Genomic DNA, 27,411 nt, shown 5'->3' with positions numbered 1-27,411 from the left:
GGAAGGAACGGACGTCCTTCTTCGTGGCTGGCTTGGGGATATTTTTGACAGCTTCAATTTTGTTTATCTGGGGTTTTATACAGCCGTTGGTGATGGTATACCCTAAATACTGGATCTCGTTAGTGCCTAACAAGGATTTCTTGGGGTTAATCGTGAGACCGGCGGCCTGAATGGCCGCAAACACTTCCCCTAGATGACAGAGGTGATCCTCCCAGGTCTGACTATAAATGACGATGTCGTCTAGATAGGCTGCAGCGTATGTAGTGTGGGGTTTTAGGATGGTGTCTATCAATCTTTGGAAAGTGGCCGGTGCCCCATGTAGGCCAAAGGGTAGGACCTTAAATTGATACAGACCGGAGGGGGTAGCAAAGGCGGTTTTTTCTCGTGACTGAGGGGACAAAGGTATTTGCCAATAACCTTTTGTAAGGTCTAATGTGGACATGTAACGGGCCTTTCCGAGTCGCTCTATTAATTCATCGATCCGGGGCATGGGATAGGTGTCAAACTTAGTTAAGGCGTTCACCTGTCGGAAGTCTATACAGAAACGAAGACTTCCGTCTGGTTTCGGTACGATGACAATCGGTGAACACCAGTCACTCAGGGAGGGTTCGATGATTCCTGCGTTTAACATGTCCACTACCTCTTTTTCTACGGCTTCTCTACGGGCTGCCGGGATTCGATATGGTTTTTGTCTCACTATCTGTTTCTCCAAGGATACAATCTCATGTTGGACGATAGAAGTTAAACCTGGTTTTGAGGAGAATAGACCAGGGTAGCCGTTGGTTAGACTCTCTAACTGGTTCCTTTGAGGATCTGTCAGGTCCTTTCCCTTTGGCACAGGGTCGGGTACCTGGTCTGGTTTGGTGGGGAGAGCTATGTCAACCGGTTTGTCCGAGCAGACCAGATAGGCCGGTTGAGTGGGTGTTCCTTCTTCCCACTTCTTTAGCAGATTGACGTGATATATCTGCCTACCACTGGCGCGGTGTGGCAGTTTTACGCTGTATGTCACAGGAGATACTTTGTGATCTATCTCGTAAGGACCCTGCCATTTCATCAGGAGCTTATCCTCAGTAGAGGGAAGCAGTAATAGCACCTTGTCCCCGGGTTTGAACTCTCGTAGCCGGCTTTGCCTGTCATAGTATTTCTTTTGTGCTTCCTGTGCCTGCTTCAGATTGTCATGTACGATACCCCATATATGAAACAGGGATGCCCTAAGGTCTGTGGCGTACTTTAGTAATGGCTTCCCCTCCTCATCCTCCTCCTCCTCCCACTGCTCGGCTGCCATGTCAAGGAGGGTCCTAGGTTTCCTCCCGAAAAGGATTTCAAAGGGTGAATACCCTGTGGACGCTTGTTCGTGGGATCGTAGGGCCGAGAGAACGAGAGGTAGCTGGCGGTCCCAATCCCTCCCTGTTTCAGAGATGACCTTGCGAAGGAGGTGTTTGATAGTTTTGTTATACCTCTCCACAAGGCCATCGGTTTGGGGGTGGTATACTGACGTGCGTAGTCTTTTGATCCCCAGGATATGACAGATTTGGGACATCAGACGGGACATGAAGGGGGTGCCCTGGTCGGTGAGGATTTCGGAAGGGAACCCCACCCGGGAAAACAACGCAATCATGGCTTGGGCAACCGCCTGGGTGGTCATGGTGGATAAGGGAAATGCCTCAGGGTACCTGCTGGCGTAGTCTACTATCACCAGGATGTATCGATGTCCCCGGGCTGATGGAGTTAAGGGGCTTACTAGGTCCATGCCCACTCTCTTAAAAGGGACATCTATGATCGGTAAAGGATGCAATGGGGCTTTCGCAGGCGCTTCTGGGCAAGTATATTGACATCGAACACACGCAGTGCAATGTCTAGCTACATCCCTGTACACCCCAGGCCAAAAAAAACGTTCCAGCAGGTATTTTAAGGTTTTCTCTCTACCACAGTGACCCCCTCCCATCTTATTGTGGGCGAGTAAAAGGACGTGCTCACGGTAAGATACAGGGACGAGCAATTGCGTTTTCGTCAGGGATCCCTCCTTCACCCCTCGATACAATAGCCCACGCTTTATGAAAAAGTAAGGTCCTACCTGTCCGGGTGTTGGGTCTTGTGCTTGGGCCCAAGCGTACTTGAGCGCGCTATCTTCTCTTTGGGCCCTTCGGTAGCTGCACAGCTGGGCTGGCATCTGTGAGGGAGAGAGGGAAGGCGTGACGTGACAACGAAGCCCGTGTGTGCTCCCTCTTCCCCTCCCTTTTTTCCCTTTTGCTTTTCTTGTCCCTACGTTGTGGAGTCTCCAACTCTTCCTCTCTGTACGGGGCTTCCTGTAACCATGCCTGTGTTTGCGTCTTTAGGCCCTCCATGTATTGGTGAAATTTAGGATGGTCCGTCCCTATGATAACCGCCTCTGGTAAGGAGGGAATAATACCGACATTCCGTATATGAGGGTCGTTATCAATGTCTAGAAGAACCTTTGCCACTGGATAGGTTTTAGTGTCCCCATGTACGCATGTCACCCTGACTTGTTCGGTTGCTTGTATTTGGGGTTTATAAACCAGTGAGCTGTCTACCACTGTCACATGACACCCTGTGTCAAGTAATGCTTGTTTCTTTTTCCCGTTGATGACAATCTCCTTTTTATATTTGATGGGGTCGGTGTTAGCTACAAACACCCTACCGCGACTATAACCCACCTCCATAGGTTCGGGCACAGGGGTACGGTGGGGACATTGTCGGCGATATGCCCCCATTCTGCACAGTTATAACACTGTGGGCCTTGACCACCGGGTCCGACCGTATGGGTTGGTCGGGGAACAAATAGGGGGCTTGTGGGAGGCCTGCTATCGGAGCGACTAGTACCCTTCTGGGGCGTAGGCACCTGTTGGCGGATAGTGTTGGAAGGGTTCTGGTAGCGGGCTGTGCTAGCTTTAAAGTCAGGGGCCCTATGGAAGGCACATGCAAGATCTACTGCTGTAGTAGAGGTGAGCATCGGGTGTTGCTTGATCCAGGACCTGGTGCTCGGGGGTAATGCATCTAAGAATTGCTCCAGGTAGATTTTCTCTACCACCTCTTCCGGGGTTGAAGTGTGGGGAGTTAACCACCTATGTCCCAAGTCCCTTATCCGAAAATACAAAGCACGGGGGTTTTCACCAACAGACCATTTCTCTCTCCGGAATTTAAGTCGATAATGTTCCTGGTCACAACCCATCCGTTCGAGTATAGCCTTCTTTACGTCGGCATAGGGGGTTGTACCGTTAGGATTGGCAGATTGGTATGCGGCCTGTAGTTCTCCAGAGAGAAGGGGGGCTATGTACTGGCCCCATCTTTCCGGAGGCCAAGCCGCTGTCGTAGCCACCCTCTCGAAATTCAAAAAGAAATAATCGGGATCTTCTCCTGTTTGATATTTTTGCAGCACCGTTCCTGGAACGTGTGGACGGACCTGGGTATTAACAATCGCGGCGGTTAGCCGTAAAATGGCAGTATCCTGGACCTGTGGTTTGTGGCGATGAGGGTGGCCTGGTCCTTTAGAGCACCTTGTAGGGATTCCCTCTCAACTCGGGCGGCTTGAATCTGTTGCTCCAACACCAGTTGCAGGTGTCTTTGGCCCTCGGCCAACTGGGACACGACATTCTCCATGGGCACGGGTTGTGTCATGAGGCGACACGGATTGTTTCCCACTAGCGAAGAAAAAAGGGGAAAATCCCACTTCTGACACCACTTGTGCCGGCCCGGTGGGCCGTTCGGCCGGGCCCTGGGGACTAGCTTGAAGAAAGTGATTGGTGTGTCAGAAACACGACAGAAACAGTTAGAGGCTGGTGAAAGAAGGGCTGCTTCTTTCGTTTTATTTTGATGCCTTTCTCAGGGGCTGAGTAAAGTACACAGGTGATGTAACAAATGTGGAAAAGGCAGAACACCAGGATGTACTCGTCCCTTGTGGGCCAGAGTCGTCTTCCCTTGTGACGTCCGTCGGCTGTTTTCTGGCTCGCTTCTCTGGGATCTGGACCTCAGTGACATGAAAACAACAAAGGCACGAGGTTACTGACGTGCTCCTATACTATAAAGTGTTTGTGCCACCGTCACCAGGGGGTTGTGGTTTTTACGTGCGTTTACGTGCGTTTTAGGGTGATTTGTAAGGGGAGCTGGTCGGAGTGGAACGGGGTGCTGTTGGGTCAAGAGAAGGTCAGTGACCCAGGCTTTGCTACCAACCCTCTTAAGCCCCTGTTCACAGCCCCATGCAGCTTTGCCCAGCCCACCACCACAGTGAACCCCGAGCGGTCACTTGCCTTGAGCCACGACCCAGGGACTGGGCCGCGGCGCTGGGACCTCGAGCGTTCTTAGGTGTCTCTGCCCTCTCGGACCCTCCGATCTTCGGATCTGCCGCCTTCCTCTCTCTTGTGTCACTGCTGGGCTCCGCACTGCTGGGCTCCGTTCTGCTGGGCTCCTCACCGCTGGACTCCGTTCTGCTGGGCTCCTCACCGCTGGGCTCCGTTCCGCTGGGCTCCTCACCGCTGCTCCCGGGGTCGTCTGCTTCTCTACACTCGCCTTTCTCCGTCTCGCTGGCTGTCTCTTCCAGTCGGCAGACGAGACACTCTTCCTTCCCTGCCTCTTTTCTTTCCTGGACTCCTCCTGTTCCCGCCTCGTTGCACCAATCCCCTGTCCGCGATGTGGGTGACGTCGGGAGGTGTGTCCGGAGTGTTTGGGCCACTAGACCGCTCCGTGCTTCCGGAGGAGAGCCGCCATCCCCCTCGCCTGAGCTCCGGGTTCCTGACTCGTCGGAGCCTTCACATGTACCTTAATATTATTTATCAATACCAAGTAGTATAAGTGTTTTGTTGAACAATGATGCGATTCCAGTCAGTTCTAATTGATATTCCTGTCACAACCTAAAGTGTTTTTAATCTTGTTTGTAATGATTTTTAGTAATCAACAAATAAAACATTTTCTTCAGTGTTTTCTTCACTTTCACAGATATGTATACAGACACAATCACTCCTCATGCAACAACCAACAAGTAATAAGAGGATATAATTTGGTAGTGTCTTTGAACGATCCCATAGCGAGATTACCGCTTAAATCACACTACGAGAGGAGAATACAACTATTGTATTAGTTGGCCGTCAGACTTTTGATTAAAATGTTTTCTAAAGTACAATTAGTCAGTTTAGATTACCATTAAAAAAGCATTGGTAAATCCAATATGTCTCTCCTTTGGAAATTATTGGCTTTGCCAATGGTTTTACACACCATCATACTCTCACTTGAACACACAAAACACATTCACACCAGACACAACATACCATGCAACCACCATTCCACACAAGAATCAGTGCAAATTTACACAGTCAGATGATCAAAATTACACCCAAACACCATTACACACATGCACCAGCACACATTCACACTATAAGACATACCTTTCCAAACACACAAATCACACTGACAGACATTTTGCCAATTGGCACAACCACACATTAGATGCACACAGCTGCGCTCACAGCATGGCATCATCAAGATTCCCACACCATTCCATACACACCACCATGCAAAAAACACACCATTCCACAACTGCTCGTCTACACCAATGCATATCACACAAGCGCACACCAAAGACATACTGTCTCACATGTCAACTCCATCAACACACATGCAATGTGACCCTAAAAATTTCACACAGATGTTTCCACTGCTGCTGTCTATGCTGTAATAGTCCTGTGTCTATGAGCAACGTCAGTGCTGTACTAAAGACGCTTCTTTCAGAGTGAAAGGGCACACTTTGAAAGCTTGGGTGAGAGTGTGACCATTGATGCAATCCAGGTGGCTGGGTTACAACTTGCCTGCTTGACCGGGACGCACCGTGTAGTATTGCTGCCTGCAAAGATGAGCTTCCCTGTGCGTGCCACTACCACAGCTGATTTAAAATGTTACATTACTCCTTTCTCCACTGAGATGCTAAAAAAAAAATGACACATCCAGCGCTGGCTGTGTCACAGAGCTTTTATTTTGTTACTGAATTGGGACCGGGAGCAGGAAGCAGTACAGAGATAGGGTGTGTGTGTGTTAGGGGGAAGCAACAGGGATGGAGAGTATGGGGAGTAAAAGTGCTGGCCGTGTCATATTGGGTTTTTAGGTCGAGCCTAGCGCAGCACGCATGCGCTACTTTGCGACGCATTCTGTATCTGGTATGTGTGTTGGAAGAAAAGCCCCTCTTTTCTATTGGCTTCTGTTAGTGCCCTTATTAAATATCTGCTTTTGGTTGGTGGATAGGGTAAATTACACCCGCCTTTTGGCTTTTTGGACCCTGCCAGGTGACTGCCCCTGTTACTGTGGCATTATTCTGTTTTTAATATGTGTTGGTTCCTGCGCATTCTTTTTTTTCCTTTTCCTCTGCTCAACAGCACAGCTTCACGGACGCCGCACTTCATGTTTTAAACATATCGATATTAGGGCAGCCTTCCCGTTCTCTTCTGTTTCTGCCAGTTTGTTTGTGGCTTCGCCCTTCCTCGTTGCGCTCGGAGCCCTCCCCCACCCTCCAAGCACACACACAGCTGTGGGTTTCTCAAGGCAGAGAGACCTCGCACTGCAAATTCCACCCCACCCCCCAGCGTGCCCCTACGTCTTTAATTTAATGTAATCCATTCCCCAACTTTTTTATATAAGAAATGCATCCTAGGACGGCAGAAATAGCCAAGTCCTAGAGAAAAAGTCTCAGCCATTCTGGTACGGGCATGTAGGGCAGAAAAGGAAAAGGACTCTATCTTTCCCTTCTTGCCCAGAGAAGACAAGGACAGTCGGTGTTCACTTCTTCTGCTCTGCCGCTGCACCCATCTCTCTCGTTCTTCCTCTTAGTCCCTCTCTTTCTGTCTCTGTCTCGCTCCTCCTCACAAGCTGAAAAAGTCACTTTAAGAAACAGGTCTCTTACACTCTCTTCCTCTCCTTTGCTTTATTTGTTCCCCTGTGAAATGAATAAAAAAAACACTTTTGCTGGAAATGTTGTCTTTTTAAAAAAAAATTCTATTCCAAAGTGCAGCCTCGGGGACAGTGAGGAAAAAAGGTTTAAAATATGAAAAATAAATAAATTAAATAAAGCAAGATAGAGTGGTCACAAAGTGGCCTGATTGGTTTTATTCAAAACCACGCACATTAGCACCACTTTACAGAGTTTTCCAGTGAAGCACTACTTTCATTTTCTCTTTTTTAATAAGTCGTTCAGTTATTCATAATATAATCTTATTTATAAATAAGGTAACAAAAAAATGCTTATTGCACTCTTTTATTATAACTCTGCAACATGCTTTACACAAGCCACACTGCTCTACAACATAGCTTAAACACATTACCATAGCCAATAGCTCTGGCTAAACACTTATAAGGTCCCAAAGGCTAGCCCTCTTGGCTATGCCAGTGCTTGTTTTGTTTATTGTGGAGTGGAAGGCAACACTGAGGGGGAGACCGAGAGCAACACCATGGACAGTGGGTGGGGTGGGAGGGAGAGTCATAGCACAGATAGCGAGTGGGGTTAGAGGTGGCGGGAGAGAGTGCAACAACAGACAGTGTGAGGGGGCAAGCAACAACAAGGACGGGGGTAGGGGCATGCAACAAACATGGACTGCGGGAGGAGGCAAGTAACAAATACGTACAGCGGAATGTGGAAAGCAACAAACACGGACAGCAAGTAGGCAACAACAATCATTTTCAATGCAATAGGTCTTGCATTTCTGAGAGTTAGAGCTATTGGCATTGTAAATGGCATTGTCTTTTACCCATGTGTTTTTGTTTGTAGTGTTGTGGTTGGATGTGGTGTAATAAGTACAAGGTAAGGGGAGAAAGGAGAAAAGAAAGAAAATACAGGAAGGAAGAGGGAAGGAAAGAGTAACGAAAGAAAGAAAAGTCATTAAAAAAAAATAATACAGAAAGTGTGGGGTGTGAGGATCGGCAAACTGTTCTGTGCTTTGAGAATTGTAAATACCTGTTATTTGTTTTCCTGTTCATTTTAAACAAATGATCTGTTCTGGTGTCAAACTCATATGTTTATAGACAAGAAAAGCAAATGACAACTTGAAATCAATACATATAATGACATTCTAGGGCATAAGTTAAGCAGTGTTTTGGTAATTTACAAATACAGCTTCAAACAACATCCTGGGTTCCAGCAGCAGGATCTTTTTCACTAAGAATATGTAATTGTTTACCACACACGACCCTCCCCCGCAATTGACGTGTCATATAAAAGCCTTTGTCTCTCCCGCCACCCCCTTCTGGATTAAGCGTCTGCCAGTTCAAAGGTGCCCTTTAGAGAGGAATCTTTATTTCTCCGGTTTAAGGAAAATAAACTTGAGAAGAAAAGGGAACAACGACACACAAGTAGCCTGGTGTGCGTTCCATCACTAATCTTGGAGCAGATGTAATAAGTGCTAAAGAAAATTGTTTTAATTTGATTTCATGGACTGATGCTCTCGCCACAGCTGGGAATCAGCCACCACCCCACCTCACTTCTAAACCCATGGCTGCACTTTCAATTAGAAAAACGTCTGAAGACATTTGGAGCCAAAGTGTTGTCTTTGGATCCATTTCATAGGGGAACAAATCGAGGAAAAAGAGGGTAGGAGCCGTTTCTAAAAGTCATGGTTTTCGGCAAGTGAGCCGATGAGCAAAGTGGGTGAGCAGCCACTGGAATCAATCACTCAATCAGGGAATTGTAAGCATGCTACTCACCCTTGAGGGTCTCAAGGCGCTGATGGGGGGGTCCGCAGATCTGTTAGCCAAAGAGCCAGGTCTTTACGGTCCTCCTGAAGGTTTTCAGGGATGGGGCTCATCTGATGTCAGCCGGTAGCTCGTTCCAGGTCTTTGCTGCAATGTGAGAAAAGGATCTTCCGCCTGCTCTGGCTCTGTGGATGCATGGGATATCAGCCAGTGCGAGGTTGGTAGATCGGAGGTTTCTTTTGGGTACGTGGAAGTTGATTCTGTCTTTGAGGTATTTGGGTCCGTTGTTGTGTAAGCATTTGTTGGCGTGAGTGAGGATTTTGTAGGTGACTCCTTTCTCCACGGGGAGCCAGTGGAGTTGTTGCAGGTGTTGGCTGATGTGTTCATGCCGGAGGATGCCGAGGACGGGTCTGGCAGCGGTGTTCTGTATTGTTTGGAGTTTGCAGAGTAGGTACTTGTTGATGCCGGCATAGAGTGTGTTTCCATAGTCCAATCTCATGGCGATGAGTGCATGGGTGACTGTCTTCCTTGACTCCAGGGGGATCCATTTGAAGGTCTTGTGGAGGATGCGGAGGGTGTTGAAGCAGATGGAGGTAACGGCGTTGATCTGTCAGTTCATGGTGAGGGATGAGTCGAGTACGATGGTGAGGTTTTTGACGGGGTCTGAGGGGGTAGGTGGGCTTCCAAGGGCAGTCGGCCACCAGATGTTGTCCCATGCTGAAGGGATAGTTCCAAGCATGAGGACTTTTGTCTTCTCGGCTTTGAGCTTCAGGCAGCTGTTGGTCATCCTGACTGCGACGGCTTGCATTCCTTTCTGGAAGCTGAGTTTGGCATTGGTGGGGTCTTTGGTGAGGGAGAGGATGAGCTGGGTGTCTTCTGCGTAGGATACGATGTTGAGGCTGTGTTGTCAGACTATGGCTGTGAGTGGGGCCATGTAGATGTTGAAGAGGGTCGGGCTCAGTGATGACCCCTGTGGGACTCCCCAGGTGATGTTCGTGGGATCGGAGAGGAAGGGAGGCAGTTTGATCCTTTGACTTCGTCCGGTGAGGAATGATCGTATCCAGTCCAGGGCCGTTCCTCGTATGCCGGCGTCGTGTAGTCTGGCGACTAGTGTGGGGTGGGAGACTGTGTCGAAGGCCACTGATAGGTCGAGTAGGGTGAGGGCTGTGGTGTGGCCTTGGTCCAGGATGCTGCGGATGTCGTCTGTGGCTGTGTGTAGGGCGGTCTCGGTGATGTGGTTGCTTCGGAATCCGGATTGGGACGGGTCAAGGACAGCGTTCTCTTCGATGAATCGTGTCAGTTCCCTTTTGACTGTTTTCTAGGAAACTTTGTCTGCGAAGGGGAGGAGCGAGATGGGTGGGTAGTTTTTGAGGTCGGTGGGGTCAGCTGTGGGCGTCTTGAGAAGGGGCCTGTCTTCTGCATGCTTCCAGTCATCTGGGAAGGTGCCTGTTTTGAAGGTGGTGTTGATGATGCGTTGTAGTTCGTGTGCGATGGCAGCTGTGGCTCTGTGGTAGATGTGGGGAGGGCAGGGGTCGGTGGGGGCCCCCGAGTGGATGCCTTTCATGGTCGAGGCGGTGTCTTCGGTCATGATCAGCATCCAATTGGAGATGGTGGGCTGGCTGGTGTCTCTGGGGGGTAGGGGGCTGGCTGTTGCATCTGGTGGATGGTCGACAAAGTTGTCGTAGAGGTTTTTGATCTTGAAGTGGAAGTGGGTTCCAAGCTTGTCGCAGAGGTCTTGGAATGGGGTGATGTCTGTGGCTTCGCTGCGAGGGTTGGTGAGTTCCTGAATGACACTGAAGAGTTCCTTGGAGTTGGTGGAGTTAGCGAGGATTTTGTTGTGGATGAAGTTCCTCTTGGTGGTTCTGATTTGATTGCGTCCTTGTAGGTGGAGTAGTTTTCGGTTGTCTTGGTGTTTCTCCAGTTCTTCTCCAGGCGTCTGCAGGTGTGCCTAGCTTCCTGGAGATCCATGGTGAACCAGGTGGCTTTCCTGGGGTGCTTTTTGATGGCGTCGCGTAGCGGGGCGATCTCATCTGCTCAGTTGGAGATCCAAGTATGAAGTACTCTGGCTGTGATGTTTGCGGCTAGTGGCCAGGTGTGGCTGTCTCAGGTGAGAGTGGAGTTAAGTAGCTCGTCGGTAACTTTGCTCCAGTTCCTTTGTGGCGGGCGTGGGGGTGGTTTGGGTGCCTTAGGTTTGTCAACGGCGAAGTGTACGCAATGGTGGTCGGTCCATGGTGGTTGCGTTGTGTAGCTGAAGTGAATGCTGTTCCCTGCAGCGAAGATGGGGTCGAGGGTGTGTCCTGCTCTGTGGGTTGGTGTGGTGACGAGTTGTTTAAGTCCGATGTCAGCGAGGTTGTCACGAAAAATGTTGTAGTTTGGGTCGCTGGGGTTGTCGAGGTGGAAGTTCAGGTCTCCAATGAGTATGTAGTTCATTGAGGCGATGGCGTGGGGTACAATGAAGTCGGTGATGGTGGCGGCGAAGGGTGTTCAGGGGCCGGGGGGTCTGTAGACGAGGGTCCCTCGGAGTGTGGCGTCAGGCTGGTCTGGATCTGGAAGTGCAGGTGTCCGGCAGAGGGGAAGGTTTCGCTGGAGGTGGTGAGGCGGAGGTTGCTCTTGTGGGCGATGGCGAGGCCCCCTCCCGGGTGGTAGGGGCGATCCTTCCTCTGGATCTTGTATGCGTCTGGGAACAGAAGTGCTTCTCATGTGAAGCGTTCCAGTACCTTCCGGTTGGGTTCGCGCTACAACTACAAAGTGCTAATAAGAAGCCGAGCCACCCCTGCCTATTAATTAACACCTGGCCTTCTAGTTATCCAGATTATCTTCGGATAAAGGGAGAAGGATCATCTGAAGTAAACAAACCTTCTGCCGCAGCCCGTCATGTCTGCAGGGACTGTAGGGATCTCGGAGCCTCGTCCAGGCAACACAATAGCGCCAATGTGGTCATGTAGGGTATGCGGGCGAAAATGTTTGGAGCTGCCAAACTGCTGACAATAGTTAAAGCTCTGCATATTGCTGTAGTTGAAAAAAAGGATTTTCAAAAGTTGATTTTGACGAGCTGCTGCACAAATGAAAGGCGAGCGGCTTCCATGTTATATTTGCAGCACGTTTGGCACATTGGAGGAGATCGGAGCCTTCTATTATCCACAGAGCCACCCGAGTACCCGAGGTGGGTTGGCATGTGCACCTCAGTGTCGGGATCACAAGGCAGCGGTGTCCAACCTACCGGTGAGAAATAGTGGCTGCACCTGAGGATCGCAAGGACTACCAGGGCAGGCCTACCCCCTGGCCACTGGCACACAAGCAGACATGAAATATCTCACCAGAACCGGCTGGCACTGCAAGCTAAGACCGAGCCTAAAGCCTGCAAAATCATACCAACACTAATAAGGACTACCAGGCCTACAACCTGCTAGCACTGGGCCTCATGTCTTGCTGCCTTGGGCTGCTGGTGCTACTCTTTAATACGGGCCCCCCTCGCTGAAACTTTTCTGAACTGCCTTATTGCAAATACTGCCGGGGCGCAGAGGACACTGGTATATCCCACCAGGCCTATATTGCATAGGAGGGGCATGTGCCCACTGTGGCACAGGCCTAGGCAACATATCGCGCCTCTTCCACTTTTATTTTGTTCAGGTCTGTGTGATGAAAGATAAAGGGTCTGAGCCATCCCCTGTGGCATAACAAAAATTGAGTCCCCCACTGCAAAGTACACAGAGGGCCCCCCTCCCCACGGCCCACCACCTGGCACTTTTGCAGAGGTGGCCCCCTGGAGCTCGGTGGTCCCCCCACAGCGCGGGGGCTGCGGGTGCCTATGTTACGCCATTGGCCATACCAGCCAGTGCCTTAAAACCTGGCAGCTCCATAGGACCTGTTTCTGAATTTACATGAAGCTGTGGAAACCGCTCCGACACACAATTGTACATCGAGGCTACACACCACTTACCTGCTCAAACCCCGATACAGGGCTAAGAAGTGACCACTGGCTAATGAGACCATCGGCGGCAATGGGAAAAACAGATAAGAAGCAGAGCAAGCTTCCGTCCGAGCAGTGGCGACAGTCAGGATCATGATCCAGGCTACACTCACCTGCATCCGATCTACTGATGGCGACATCCACACAGTTGGAACCAGACATAAAATCGATCCTCTTGGAAATGGAATTCAGCCTTACTGAAATTGGTGCACAAATCGATCATCTAAATGCACAAATGGTTCTGATGTAGGATAGACTAGATAAAAATGGGCTCTGCCATAGTGAAGTGGAGACCAGGATTTCGACGCTTGGGGAGGAAGCCCCCACCACTAATGCTACAGTGTGCCATCTTGAACAGGAACTACGGCATGCGATAGCCAAAACTGAGGACTTGGAATTGCAAAGAAGCAACATCCCCATAGTGGGACTCCCAAAAACCACTAATAGAGACAAGCCTGAATTATTTGTTGAGTCCTTGCTGGCAGCAGCTTTTACCTGAGAAAACTTCTTTGACATTCTGGTGGTGGAAAGGGCTTACAGATCCTTAGGCCCCAAACTGCCGGTTGGGGCCCCTGGCAGCCGCAGATTGTCGAGTTTACTGAGGGTAAAACAAAAATGTAGGTAAAAAGTCAGAAACCTGGCAACACATTTCTTACAGTGAAGGCTTTTAAATACCTTCAGGGTGGCTTGAATACATTGCCACGTGCCATGGCTTGCTGCAGTGTGGGAAGGTTACCTGTCTCTACACTGCTCTATGTAAGAACATTATTGAACCCACGGGGCAATGCAGAACTGCGGGCAGCAATATTCACCGCCCTGATGCTACACTTCTTGGATTCAGGGGTAAGTCTCCATGCACAGCAGGAGCAGTACATGTTTGAGTCCATTTCCAGTTGCTTGGGTTTACAGTCCAGATGGCAGCTGTGCCAGTGGTGCCTTATCCTGAGACACCATTCCCCCCTCTGTGTACCATCCTGCAGCTTACCGTTTCCTATGAGACTGTAGAGTGTAGCGCACACCGGGCGCATAAGGCACACGGTCTACTGCCAGGCTAATCTCACCTAACCCACCAACCTTAGAACATTTTTCGGTACGATCCAGAAAAGGTGCTAATTTTTTTTTTTAACAGAGTTTTATATAGCTCGAACTTGACCCGAATAGGGTATCAGAGCGCTCTACATAGCACCAATTGCATTACATGAGTACAGATTCATTTTTGTTAGGCACGGGGAGATTGAGTGATTTGCCCAGAATCACAGGATGTTCAGCGTCATTGCCGAGACTCGAACCCAGTTCCCCAGATTCGAGGTCGACCGCCCTAGTGGTCAGGCCAACTCCTCTCCCCAATTTCCACATTCCCCCCAAATTGCATTCAAATTCTTGCACAAGGTAAAAGCCAGGACTTGGGTGTGGTGACTTTTACCAGAGAGGGGTGGGCGGTGTGCGTGAGCACTTCTTTTTTGCCTCCTCTTGCGATACAGTACCGATATCTCAATTTGCAATGCGAAGTAAATAGTGTATTCAACTATCATTTACTTGTGGTGTATGTTTTACACCTTTCTTATTTTCTCATTTGATGCTATTGCCTATCCAGTGGTTTGTTAAAGATTTATCACAGACGATGTTACAAAACGCTTTTTAATACATTCTATGACACATCATTATGTATGTTATCCCCAAGATACGGAACCGCCTTGAATTACTTTGTAAAAGTCCATTAACTCAATTTAATGAGCGATATTTAAATGTGCAGTGCCTTTGCGTATTCCATCTGCACTCAACTTCCACTGTCAGGGCCTGATATCCCTTTAGACTCTGCAAAGTAATCTGATCATCAGCCGAAGTCTTTAAAAAGCATTACTGCAGCCCATTAAAGTGCCATCTAAGCCATCATTTAAATGCCTGTTTTATGGCATTGCAGCTGGCATTTCAGCGAAAAAGACATTCAGCCTTAAATGGTTGCATATATTTATCGATGCCTTGTGTATCTATAAAAAGATGCCAACGGGCTTAGAAACACATCACGCTTTAGGTACTTGCTCCCTGTTCCATCGATTGTGAATATTTTTTCTGGATAGTAAAGTTTAAATTTAGATTGTGCTTTCAGTTTAAGTATTCTGCGGCTAATGACTTGGCCCATAGAAAAGTGATGCTTATTAAACTGAAAAATATAGTCTTTGTCGTAGAGACGTCAAGCATGGCAAATATTAGACGATTGTTTAACGCTTTTCTAAGTGAAATAGATTGTCTTTGTTCAGATTCATTGAGAGTTCTCTTAGCACCTACAATAGCTGCGTCAAATCACACAAATTCTCATGTCATCACAGTCGGTCACGTAGAAATAACGTTAGGTGCAAGGGTGTGAAAAAAGGTTTTGTTTTTAAAACACCATTAACTGCCCATTTCTGTGCATATTTCAAATTCACCTAAGACTAGCATAGTTCATGGGCGTGGGTGGATTCTCTTCTTCAACTGCTGGGGCAGCAGTGGCATAAATAACCAAATGAGATGTACAGAGAATGGGTTGGCGCCAAGATTGAGAAGGATGTGGGAAGATGCGTTCCATACTGTTTCTTCTGTTCATCAGCCCGTAAAGTGCAGTGCTCAAGTGCTAGACAGTCATCAGGTGACATTGCAGATTAGTGAAGATGACACTCAGATACACACGTGGGGAATATCGTGGGGAATATCATGGAGAAGCGTAAAATCATGTCTTTTTTAGGGTGAAGAAAAGGTGACTTTGTTTAAAACGGATCAAAGACTGAAGTCTTGATAATAGGAGGGTCTGAGTCAGAGTCACTTCCTCTTACCAAGCACTTCAACCTGGACTCATTCCCTTCTTTGATTCAGATCTCAGCTTCACCTCACAATGAAATGTTGCGGTCAAGGCAGGTAGCTTCTAACACAGTCTTCTCGAGAAAATTCTTCCACGCCTACTAACTGACCATTGAATAGAGCTTACATGTGTGCTACTGGTGGCCCGGTTGGACTACTGTGAAGAAGTCTATACCAGCCTGCCAAAAAAAGCTCCTCAACAGATTGGAACGAGTGCAAAGCCAGGCAGCCAGAAGGTGTCTATATTAAAAAAAAAATTGACCACATTAAGCCAGTGATGAAAGCTCTTCATCACTGGCTTGCTAAATCCAGGCTGAAGTTCAAAGTACTATGAAAAGTGCATGTTGCTTACAGACACAAAGTTCCAAACTGCTTTCAAGATCTGGCACAATGCTATTCTGAAACCCAGAATCCACATTCATCGTCAGCACACCTAGCCAAGCAATATCTATTAGAGAGAATAATGTATAGAGCAAGATCCTGGCGGCAACCGGTTAGGGGCGAGAAGAACTGTATTTTTTTTATATTTACTTCTAACCGTTGATTCCTCACCTTTAGAATATCCCCAGGCACTAGTCGGGATTCAGAAGATTTAAGCACCATAGTTTCTGCTCTATGGTAGATGGCACAGTAGAGCTATGCGTTGACTTGTGTGGATTGAGCTTCTGATAAGCCCCACCTCTGTGTCAACTTACGTTTCTTTCTTTCAATGCATTCATACATAGATCTAGAGCTCGCTTCTACTTTTTCTTTGTCAGGCTTTTTCTTTAAATTCTTCTTTTTGCTAGTGTGCAAGGGAACTATGTCCCCTTCTAAAACTACATAGTTTAAGCCTTGTAGGGACTGTTGAGAAAAATTGTCTGTCCACCCCCACCCCCCTCTATGAGGTATGCCTAGGGTGTTTAGGATCGGGGAACAATGGGGAATGCCCTGACATTCCTTTTCGACCAGCGGCATCTTCCGCCACATCAGAGTGCCTTTCTGAGGAGCACCTGTGCATCTTGCTTCAAGAGGAGCAGCCTCTTTTATTGGCTGTTTCTCCAGCTGTTTCCTCGTGCCAAAGAAGGATGGAGACCTTTGATATATTTTAGATCTCCACCCCCTGCATGCCTTATTGTGGAAGGACAAATTCAAGATGCTCCAGATGGACCAGGTGCTAGCTGCTCTCGGAAAGGACCTGTTCATTCCTACTGATCATTACACGGTATGCTCCCACCGCCGCCCTGGTGCTGCTTAACTCTTGGTGAAGGTGGTAGCCTTCCAACACTATGAGTGTAGCGCTTTGGGCGCCGCTTCCGCTCCAAGACCACAATCCATGAGATAGGCCTATGTCATGGCACATACGCATGATCCGTGTTTGCCCTTGACAAAAAATCAATATTAGAACTACAGGTGCAGTTGGGCAATGAGGGCAGGAGTACAGATCTTTTACCATACAAAGGACTTTTCCATCATAACATACACATCTCACAGAAAGTACATGTAACAGTAAACGCTTTAAACTGCTGTTGAACTGCATTTGCGATGCGCAGAAAATATTTAGGATCAGGAACCCCCTTAATATATATTTCATGAAAATATTGCTAGTGACAAAGGAACTGCTGCCCTTTTAGAGATGAAATAGCAACGGCTAGCAATGTTGTAAGGGTAAATATTTCACCAGAACTTTGAATCTTTCAGATTCCTCCGGCTCTTTTGACTCTCCCAAGTTCACTCCACTTAAAAGACGCTTAGGTTATGCCATTCATGGCATTTAGAACATGTGTGAACGTATAAGTAATCATCATATTACCAGTTCCTGCCTGGACCCGTTAACAAGGGGTATGATAGTTTCAGTGGGAGTTATGAAAGAACTGCTTCAAGCTGCAAAATAATAAACTAAATGTAAGCAATGCAACACTTCATATTCATCAACCAAAAATCCTATCGCTTGATGAATGAGAGAAGTGAATGTCATTTGTTCAAATCTTTTTTGGAATACTGAATTGTTTCTATCAGCTAATCATAGTTGTAAACATCCCCAATTCAATTGTTGTTGCCTGATTTTAAAACTGTCAGTTTGAGGGATAGGTCTGTGGCTCAAGTCCATAACTGCAGAGGCGTTAGTGTCCTAGCCAATCGAGCTATATTAAAAATGAACGGAACTTGTCACGTGCAAATTACAGACCCCTCTCTACAGCACATACCTTAACATACTGAGCTACCTTACTGAGGGCTCGATTCACAGAACTAAACTTACTACCATTTTGGTATTCACAGAAGGCACTTACTCATTTTGGTATTCACAGAAGGCACTTACTCATTTCGGTATTCACAGAAGTTAGGACTCCTAACTTTAGGACTCCGAAATGCCTTCTGTGAATACCAAAAGTCTTAAAGTTAGGATTCTTCTCAGTTTAGGAGTAGTAAAATTAGGAGTCCTAACTTTAGGACTCCTAAATGCCTTCTGTGAATACCGAAAGTAAGTTAGAATTTTCTCAGTTTCTTAAACTGAGAAAAATCCTAACTTTAAGACTTTCGATATTCACAGAAGGCATTTAGGAGTCCTTGAGTTATATTTTAATACTCTGAGCTCAGGCATACTGCATTTGTTTTTCTACCATGTTTCTTGGGTCAGTTAGGATTATAGAATATAATAATCAAAACTGCCCATTCTGGCCTATGGGGAACAGGTATCCTTGCTGTAGTGAAAAACGAAATTGGGTGTAATTCACTACAAGGACATGCTACACACACCAAGGCATGTCCTACCTTACACATACAATGCACCCTACCATAGGGGGTGACTTACATGATGCCAAGGGAAGGTTCAGGGGCTGGGAAGTGGGTGCACTTCACAGCCAAGATGGCAGTTCTGGACTGCACACAGACTCTGCAGTGGCAGGTCTGAGACACACTTTACAAGCTGCTTCTGTGGGTGGCGCAAACCAGCGCTGCAGGCCCACCAGCAGCATTTGGTTTACCAGCCCTGGGCACACACAGGCCACGCTACTAGGGACTAACAGGTTAACCAAATAAGCCAATCATGGATATACCAATTCACATGTCATATTTACACAGGGAGCATTCGCGCTGTGGCACTGAATGGCAGTGGCACAGCGCCCAGAGCATCTAACACCAGCAAAAACAGAGGAGACAACAGCGAAAAATTGAAGGGAGACCCACGCCAATGGTGCCAGGTCTAACAAATCCTAACTTTAAGACTTTCGGTATTCACAGAAGGCATTTAGGAGTCCTAAAGTTAGGACTCCTAACTTCTGTGAATACCGAAATGAGTAAGTGCCTTCTGTGAATACCAAAATGAGTAAGTGCCTTCTGTGAATACCAAAATAGTAGTAAGTTTAGGATTTTGTCATAAGTTAGTTCTGTGAATCGGGCCCTGAGACAGGAACCTCTGAGTTGCAGGTTACATGAGAGCTCTCCAGTTGTCCCATGTTATCCACTTGAGTAGCTTATCCAGTCACGATTGTGTTTTTAGGTCTTGCCTAAGCAGCGCATGCACTGTCTCTTCGAGACATGCTGCATCTACTTTTTGTGGTAAGTGCACGCCCATTACTGCCCATTGCTTTTAATTGGTTCTTTGTAGTACCTCTCATAAATTCGTGGTTTATACTGGTCACTTAGTTGTATTTGTCCTTCCTTTCGTTGCTTGGTTTCCTCCCATTGAGCCTGCCCCTTTTACATGTACGCTTACTCTGTTCTTAAAGTATGTGTTTGTCGCCGCACTACTTTTTTTCCTCTCAGTTTGGCTCATTTTCAGGTTCTGAATGGCGACGTAGATGCTCCTGTCAAAATGAAATGCAAGTTCCGCATCCAGCCACTACCGCGCTCCACCATTCCCTCCACACTCCAAGCTTTTGGTACTCTAGATTCACTCTCTCCCTATACTGAGACGTGGAATGCAAGTTTGGCGTCCAGCTGCTACTGCGCTCCCTCATCCCTGTACGCTCCAGGCTTGTGAAACTCTGGATTCACTCTGTTGCAATGCTGGGACTTGGAACACAGAGTTAAACCACTGTTAGAAATATACCAGTCTTGAAATAAGGCTGTGATGTTTGGCCGGCGACAAATAGTGCCCACCTTCGAAGCTCGTAACCCTAATTTTTTTACTGCAATATTTTTAATTTACACCAGACAAAAATATATTAATTTTGTTTCAAGATTTTTTGAAAAAAACAAGCATTCCATCATGAAGGTGTGACCTTTAGTCTGATCTTACTTTGATAAACGCCAGGACATTGCTGTGCCCATGCAAATTGTAGATTTAGAAATGTTTCTGTGCGCCAAATGCTTCCTCGAATACAGCCCTAGAGAGCTGAGACAGTTCTGTCCCATCCCTTTCCTCCTCTGTATCGTTTCCTAAATCTGAAGTCACACAGTCAGGCAGAGCAGCAGTCTGTACTAGCCCAGTAGTTTTTCCTTCTGAGTTGTGATGTCATGCAGGGACACCAACTTTAGATGGTCAGCTTACAGAAGGGAGAACATGGCGGAGGCGGCTGCAGCAGCAGGTGTGATGGTGCCTCAGCACCGCTTTTTCTTTCTGTCATTGTTGCAAGGAGAAGGTCAGCTGGAAGCTGCAGGTAAGAAAACGTGGAGGAGGGATTCTTGTGATTGTCTTAGTTAGAGCGCTCTATGTTTAGAGATACTCATCTCTATTGGAACCCTTCACGCTCCATTCATTCAGTGCCTATGGTTTACCTCTGTAAGGCCTTCCAATCCAGCACTCCATAATCTCATAGTCCTTCTCCCCCATTTAGCAATTTACATGGTCACTCGTCGAGTAACAAAGCCTCATCCAAGAGCTAGTTGGCCACATATCTACTTTCGTGGATGGGATTCGTCAGTTGTACTCCTACTTGTTCTCCTTACTGTACAGCACCCCGCACCATTACAAGATACAGCACAAGGACTTTCAAGCGCTTTATATATGTATGTTGCGATGTATTTATTTATTTATTTCTATTCTTGTATAGCGCTCAGCTACCCCGAACGGGGGTGTCCCGGCGCTTGCGGACACGGTGAGAGGTGTTTTAGAATTATCATTTGTCAGAGTTTGTAAGAGTTATCAGTCCCTAGTTTATAACGGGAGGCTGAAAAGACAAGTTTTTAAAGCCTTCCGAAAAATGAGTTCAGATTTGGCTTTTCTAATATGGTCAGGCATGGAGTTCCATAAGATTGCAGTTTTGACGGAAAAAGATCGTCCTCCAATTCTGGATTTAGAGAAACGGGGGATGATGTGGTACTCATAGGTGTTCGATCTTAGGGTCCTAGACTGATGATATTTACGAACTCTCTTTTTTAAGTAGTGTGGGCCAATATCATTGAGTGCTCTGTAAGCGAGAGTCAGAGCCTTAAATTCAGATCTACTTTTGACAGGCAGCCAATGAAGACTGCGCAAGTGGGGGGATATTCGATGTCTGAGTGGAATGTTTCTAATAAGCCTGGCTGCCGCATTCTGCACCATTTGCAGTTTTTCTTAGTGAGTATGCTGGCAGCCCAAAGTACATGCTATTTGCGTAATCAAGTTGTGATGTGATTACTGCATGGACTATTGTTTTTCTACAGTCCATTGGTAGAAAGTAGAGGAACCTTCGGAGGGCCTTCAGTTTCCAAAAGCAGGAAGAAGAGACTTGGCTTATTTGGGTCTTGCATGACAAGGAGGTATCTAGTTTGAACCCTAGATTACTAGCCGATGAGACTGGAAGGGGTGGAGGGTTGAGTTCTGTAGGCTACCAGAGATGAGATAGTGGGGGAGAGGGCTGGTTAAAAAATAACACCTCTGTTTTTTCTGTATTCAGCTTTAGGCATTTGGCTGACATCCAAGTTGCCATGTCCAGGAGACACTGCCTAAAGTTTGAGAAGACGGCCTCTGAGCAGGCTGTGAAAGAAAACACGAGCTGAGTGTCATCAGCATAAGAGAAAACATCGACTTCGTGTTTCATTACCAAAGTGGCGAGGGGGGCAAGATAGACATTAAAAAGGGTTGGGCTAAGTGCCGAACCCTGAGGTACACCACATATCAGAGGGCGTGAACCAGAGGTGTAGGGATGTAGCCGTATTCTTTGTGTGCGGCCTTCCATGAAGGAGCTGAACCAAGCCAAAACGGTCCCTGTAATCCTAAATGTTGAAGCCTGTCCAGAAGGATCTTATGAGAAACTGTGTTGAATGCTGCCGAGAGGTCTAATAACACCAGCATCGCACAGTTCCCTTTATCCATGGTTTCCCTGACAGTTTCTGCTACCTCAAGTAGAGCCGTTTCCGTGCTGTATACTGCTCTAAATCCTGATTGGGTATCATGGAGAAGTTTATTTGATTCCAAGAATGTTGATAACTGATTTTGCACTTCCTTTTCGAGGATCTTAGCGGGTACTGGCAGGAGGGAAATGGGTCTAAAAAGTTTCAAAATTGTAGGGTCTGCGTTCTCCTTTTTAAGAATTGGTTGAACGCTAGCAGTCTTCCAGCTAGATGGATAAATGCCAGTTTCCAGCGAGGTGTTCCACAGCTGGTTTAGGGCCGGATTGAGCAGTGGTGCTAATCTTTTAAAAAACCTGGGTGGGCAGGGGTCAAGTGGAGAACCGGATTTAATTTTATCCAACTGCTTGAGAGATGTGGCCAGATCAAAGGGGGTAAATTCAGACCAAGCTGTTATGGGGGATGGGTGGGGCAATGACGTGATAAACAGATCCTTAGCGGGAAAGGTTGAATAGATGTCCTGAATCTTCTTCTGGAAGAAAGCTGAAAGAGTTTCACAGAGTGTAGCAGAGGGGACGATGTTACTTTTCAATGCCTCTGGTTTGAGAAAGCCCTGCACAATTTTAAAAATGTCTTAAGAAGTTATCTGCTGATTTTATTTGATTAGTAATGTAGTCTTTAATCGTAGTACGTTTTAATTTGTGAAACTGTTTTATTGCCTTTCTATATGTGTTTTTGGCTTCATGGTCATAGGCTGAGCGCCATAGTCGTTCAAGTTTCTTACATCGGCTCTTTTCTACTTGAAATGCAGGTGTAAACCAAGGGGCCGAGGGTGTATTTCTGGACTGTTTCATTGTTTTCATAGGAGTAACTTGGTCAAGAGCCGTTGTAACCCATTGATTAAGACTTACAGCGTCACAGTTAGGGTCTCCAGTGAATGGCAGGGGGGTGTTTAATAGTACAGGTCCTAATGCTTCAGAGGTAACTTTCCTCCAGTTTCTTTTAGTATCGTATTCAAATTTATTGGCATTATGGTTAGTAAACGTAGTTAGATAGAAAGGAACAAGATAGTGGTCGGACCAGAGGAGAGGGATGGGATCTTCGGCTATTAAGTTGGGGATATTAGTACAAATAAGGTCCAAGGTGTGTCCAGCCTAATGTGTGGGTTTAAAAACTGGTTGTTTGAGGGTCAGACCGACTAGCATCTCTGTTAGTTGAGTAGCTATGGGACATGTATCATTGTCCATATGGACATTGAAATCCCCTAATACCAAAAAGTTGGTGTATTTTAATGAGGTCAGCCAACTGCTCGCAAAGTTCCCATAGTTCGGCGGGCTTGGAGGTGGGTGGTCTGTAGATCAGCATACCCGCAATGGAGAGCTTAGGGGAAATTGCGATATTAAAAGATAGAGCTTCTATCAGGTCAGTATGTTCGACCCTTCTATGTAGGATTTCCCAATCCTTCCTGATAATAACTGCAAGTCCACCTCCCGTTCTATCATCTTTCCGATTTTCTAATACTATTTTATAGTTATCTGGGATCGCCTTTGAGATATCAGGAGTAGAACTCTTCTTTCATCCAAGTTTCTGTTAGAAAGATGAGATCCCAGGAATTGGCGTCAAGTAGTAGCCAGATGTAGGTTTGCATTTGCGCTATTTGTTTTTTTTTAGGGTCAGCTTACATTGCATGGCGCTTTAATTGCTGAGCAGTTTCCTCAAATGTTGTCAGGATGTTATAAATAAGCACAGGCTTTGATATGCTTTGATAAGTAGATTGGTGTACGTTAAATAATTGGATACTGTGTGGAAACAAGTGTTGTTTTATGATTGTTTCCTATTCCTGGTACTGTAACTTTGAGTTGGAATTAGCCATTAGCGAGACCCATTGCACATGCGCGTTGCGTCGTGTTGCATTCTAGTGCTGTAAAGTGAAGCAAGGGCTGATCTCTTTTCAGAAAGAGCGCCGAGCAAGTCACCGGCTTGCTATGAATTCTGTGACCTTTCAGCCTACCTCGATCCATTGACCGAAAGGCTCTGTAATCTTGTGCCAGGCTGCGGGCCACTTGCACGGCAGCCCCCTCCGGCTACTTTAACTTATATTTATTGCAGGTCAACACATTATATAAATACAAATTTGCTCTACATTTCCTGAAAAGGTGCCAATGTTTGATCCGATATCCTTGGACAGGGCGTGAAACACTTTCCGAAAATAGAAGTGACCCTCCTTCTAAGAATATCGGAGGGTTTTGCTTAAAAAAGCTTTTCTGCAAAGAAGCCCCGAGTGTAGCATACAAAGGGCGTTGTCCTCGTGAAACTAATGATAACGCAGACTAAAATTACACGGTTTTGCCCTGAGGATGCGCTCTCGCCACGCTCCAGTTTTAATATGGTGGACGCATCCCTGGATTAGATTGTTTCCCGTCTTTTATGTCGTAATTCCATTTTGCTGATGGATAATGCCATGCCTAGGATTTGCGTCCTCCGCGCTTTGTTATTATTTATTCTCTGAGCGCGTCATTTGATTACCTTCTCTCTGAGGCATGCGGAATTGTATTAAGCGCGAGAGCCTTTCAATTTCAGGTCCAGTCGTATTTATTGTCGCTGGAAGGAGACGAGCTGGAAACCGTGAAAGGAGATCTAGTGGCGATCAAGGACATCTTCCTTCAGAAGGAACCGGAAAAGGAGGCGGAGCAGGAAGAGGCAGGTAGGGACCAATCCAGATGTACCTTCTTAGTCCTTTGTAAACTGGAGGAAGTGCGTGCACATTGGAGGGAAAGAGGGGATGTACTCAAAATATCTTTTTATCGCATGTGCACAGAAACAGATGTGTAAGGTATTGCATCTACTATTTGTTACTTTCACTGTATTTATAGGTGACTATGTAAGCCGTCCATTTCTGTAATTTTGAGCCTATATTTGAAGTTTAGTTCTAACTTTTAAGTGATTCTCAAAGAATCCCAGGAGGCTTCCTGGAAATGTGTGACAGTGGTAGACTTCCATCAATACTCCAGTTCATAAAATTGGATTCCGCCAGGAGGACATGTGTGTTTCCAGAGTGGAGGCTACAAGAGCTCTGTGCATACCAACAGTTCTTTGAGTTTGTGGCTATTTTGTCCAATTTTGCAGAATTTGCCAATCCTGAAATGCTCCCTGACTAACATGAACACACACTTACAGTAGTTAATAATCCTCCACATTGGCACATTATTACAGTCATACGTGTGCTTTATGTTCGTAAAGTTCAATACATTCCGATTTAGTGAACCAGGATGTGGAATTTACCATCATATAATTACTTTTTTGAACTCCAAGGTAGCACTTAGGTGCACAAAAATGTTTGAATTGGGCCCATACTGGTTTAGAGAGGCTTCCAGCGCTATCCTATCCCAAACACACTTGCCCAACACCAACTAATGAGGGGTGACTGGTGTTCATGGGCAAAAGGGGCATTGCCCTGTCACCCTCCGGGGAGAGGCAAGAATATTGAAATAAACACAGAGCAGCTGAAAATGAATCACTGCTCTGAGACAGTGTGCTGAAACGCTTGGGTGAACTCTAGGAACATTTGCAGATGTCCTACTGCGCAAGTGCCAGCCGGCCAAGGTTTTTCTTCGACCTGCAGGCACAAGCTACAGCTGTGACATCACAAGAGAGGGAGTCAGCAGTGACATCACAGGAGAGGGAGTGCTGAATTAGAAAGCAGGTGATCCGGTTGCTTTTGGGGCACATAAACAGTGGCCCTGGGAGAAGTTACAAAAGTACATCTACTTAAATGGCTGGGGGTGGGGCAGGCCAATGAGACAAGGAGGGAGTGGGTGGCAACAATTTGTTGGTCATCACGGAGGGGCAGGCTATAGGAGGGGTTCAGGGGGCTGCTCTCGTGGCAGTAACACATGTTTAGTACTGCATTTGGTTTCACTTTGAAAAAAACCGTTATGGAGCTGAGCACATCAGAGTGCTCCTTATCACGACCATAGAGGCCCCACGAGAGCGAAGTAACCAGCTGTGGACAACAATTGCACGTGTTAGATGGATGTCTGGATGAAAGGATAGAGGGGTGAGTGATAGGGTGAATTGATGGATGAAAGCATGGATAGATGGATGAATGCATGAAAGGCTAAATGGAGGGTGGATGGATGGGACTAAGTGTGGATGGATGGGTGTAAGGATGGATGGCAGAGTGAAAGCGTCAATAGATGGCTGAGCCAAAGGGAGGATGATAGATGGATGGAGTGGAAGGCGGGATAGATGGAGTGAATGGATGAGCGAAAGGATAGATGGATGATTAGATGGATAGATGAATGGATGGTTGAAAGGGGGTGGTTAAGTGAAAGGGTGGATGGATTAGTTTGATGTATAGGTGTCCCTGGAACAGGGCGGCTCTCCTTTATGGGCTCCACAGCTACACCACACCCTCCTTGTTTTGTGGTCCAATTTATTGTATCAAGAGTGAATAATTATTTATTCTTGACATAAATAAAAATAAAATGCAGACCGGAATCGGGTCCAGCAACAAACTGAGTCAGCTTGTAACATTGTTTGATTGCTGACACAGGTGCATGATAGTGCCTGCGCCATTCCAGCACTGTGAGCATGTCTGTGTGACTATGTGTGTGAGTTAAAGTGAGAGAGTCAGTGAAGGAGTGAGTGAGAATGAGTGGCAGTAAGGACCAGTATGTGTGAGAGTGAATGTGAGCGAGTGAGGGAGAATGACAGTGAGTGTAACTGAGTGTTACTGTGCATGAGACTGAGTCACAGTAAGACTGAATAATTCAGAGTGAGTGAAAATGAGTAAGACTGAGTGAGAAAAAGTGAATTAGTAAGACTGAGTGAGTCAGTAAACTTAGTGCAAAAAAATGTGAGAGAACCCTTCAAGAAAAAAATCTTTGGAATTCGAGCCAAGGATTACGCCCCACAACTTTTAATGGTCACCAGTTGCCACTTTTAAAGGTCACCAGCCTTCACTGCAACTAATGAGCGGTAAGTCATGCTAATAGAGTAGGAGTATGACTTGATGGACCTTCTCTTTTACATTATGTGTAAAGACCACCACATGCCCTATATAAATCAATGTGGCTTTGATAAGTTGGGCCGAGCAGTATTCCTGGGTGGCATTACCACTCTGCCCAATTATAACTGGTCCGGTGTTGCCATGCCCAGATTTCCCAAGAATGGGAGCAGTGGCCCCAATTTTACCTGCTTGAAAATCTAGCCACTAAAATCACGTGAGGCTTCAGCTGCAAGCGCAGCACGTCCTTGGCATCCTGCTTACCCCCTTATGGCACAGAAAGAAGAAGCCATAAAATGCTTCTTCCTGCTTCCACAAAGCTACTGCTGTTCCCTGATACTCTCCTAACCCTCTGCCTCATGCCTGCACCCACCCACCCACTCCTTTTTCCCCATCTGTTCAAAGCCGGTGGTAAGGTGAGCAGTCATCAAGTATAATGCAGATTTTCCATAGCCTGGTGGGCACAAAATCCTGATCCTATTAAAGACACAATGGTTAGTATCATTCAGACCTTCTTTATTGCTGTCCTACACAGCCGCATCTGATAGAGACATCTAGCTGAAGATTTCTTAACTTAGAATATCCCCAGGCGTCAGACTGGATCCGGAAAACTTTTTGCAGCAGCGCACCGGCGCTACACGACCCCGCCCTGATCTCGTCCACGGACGTGACGTCAGCTAGGTCATATAAGTCCCTCCCGGCGCGCTGATGTCAGTTTTCTTCT

At 46.7% G+C, this 27,411-nt stretch overlaps 1 protein-coding gene across 1 annotated transcript in view; it reads left to right on the top strand.

Annotated features, from left to right (window-relative positions):
- The window catches only part of FAM114A1 (family with sequence similarity 114 member A1), a 199,670-nt gene that overhangs the window by 109,461 nt on the left and 62,798 nt on the right, over window positions 1-27,411 (top strand). Inside the window, exon 8 of the mRNA XM_085642273.1 lies at window positions 24,260-24,383. Coding sequence (XP_085498399.1) covers window positions 24,260-24,383 — 124 coding nt within the window. The remainder of the gene's footprint in view (window positions 1-24,259; window positions 24,384-27,411) is intronic.

This window comes from Triturus cristatus, chromosome 2_2, assembly GCF_964204655.1.
Source record: "Triturus cristatus chromosome 2_2, aTriCri1.1, whole genome shotgun sequence".
NCBI classification, from domain to species: Eukaryota; Metazoa; Chordata; class Amphibia; order Caudata; family Salamandridae; genus Triturus; species Triturus cristatus.
The sequence above is the reverse complement of the archived record's forward strand: the minus strand, read 5'-3'. Positions and strand labels throughout refer to the sequence as shown.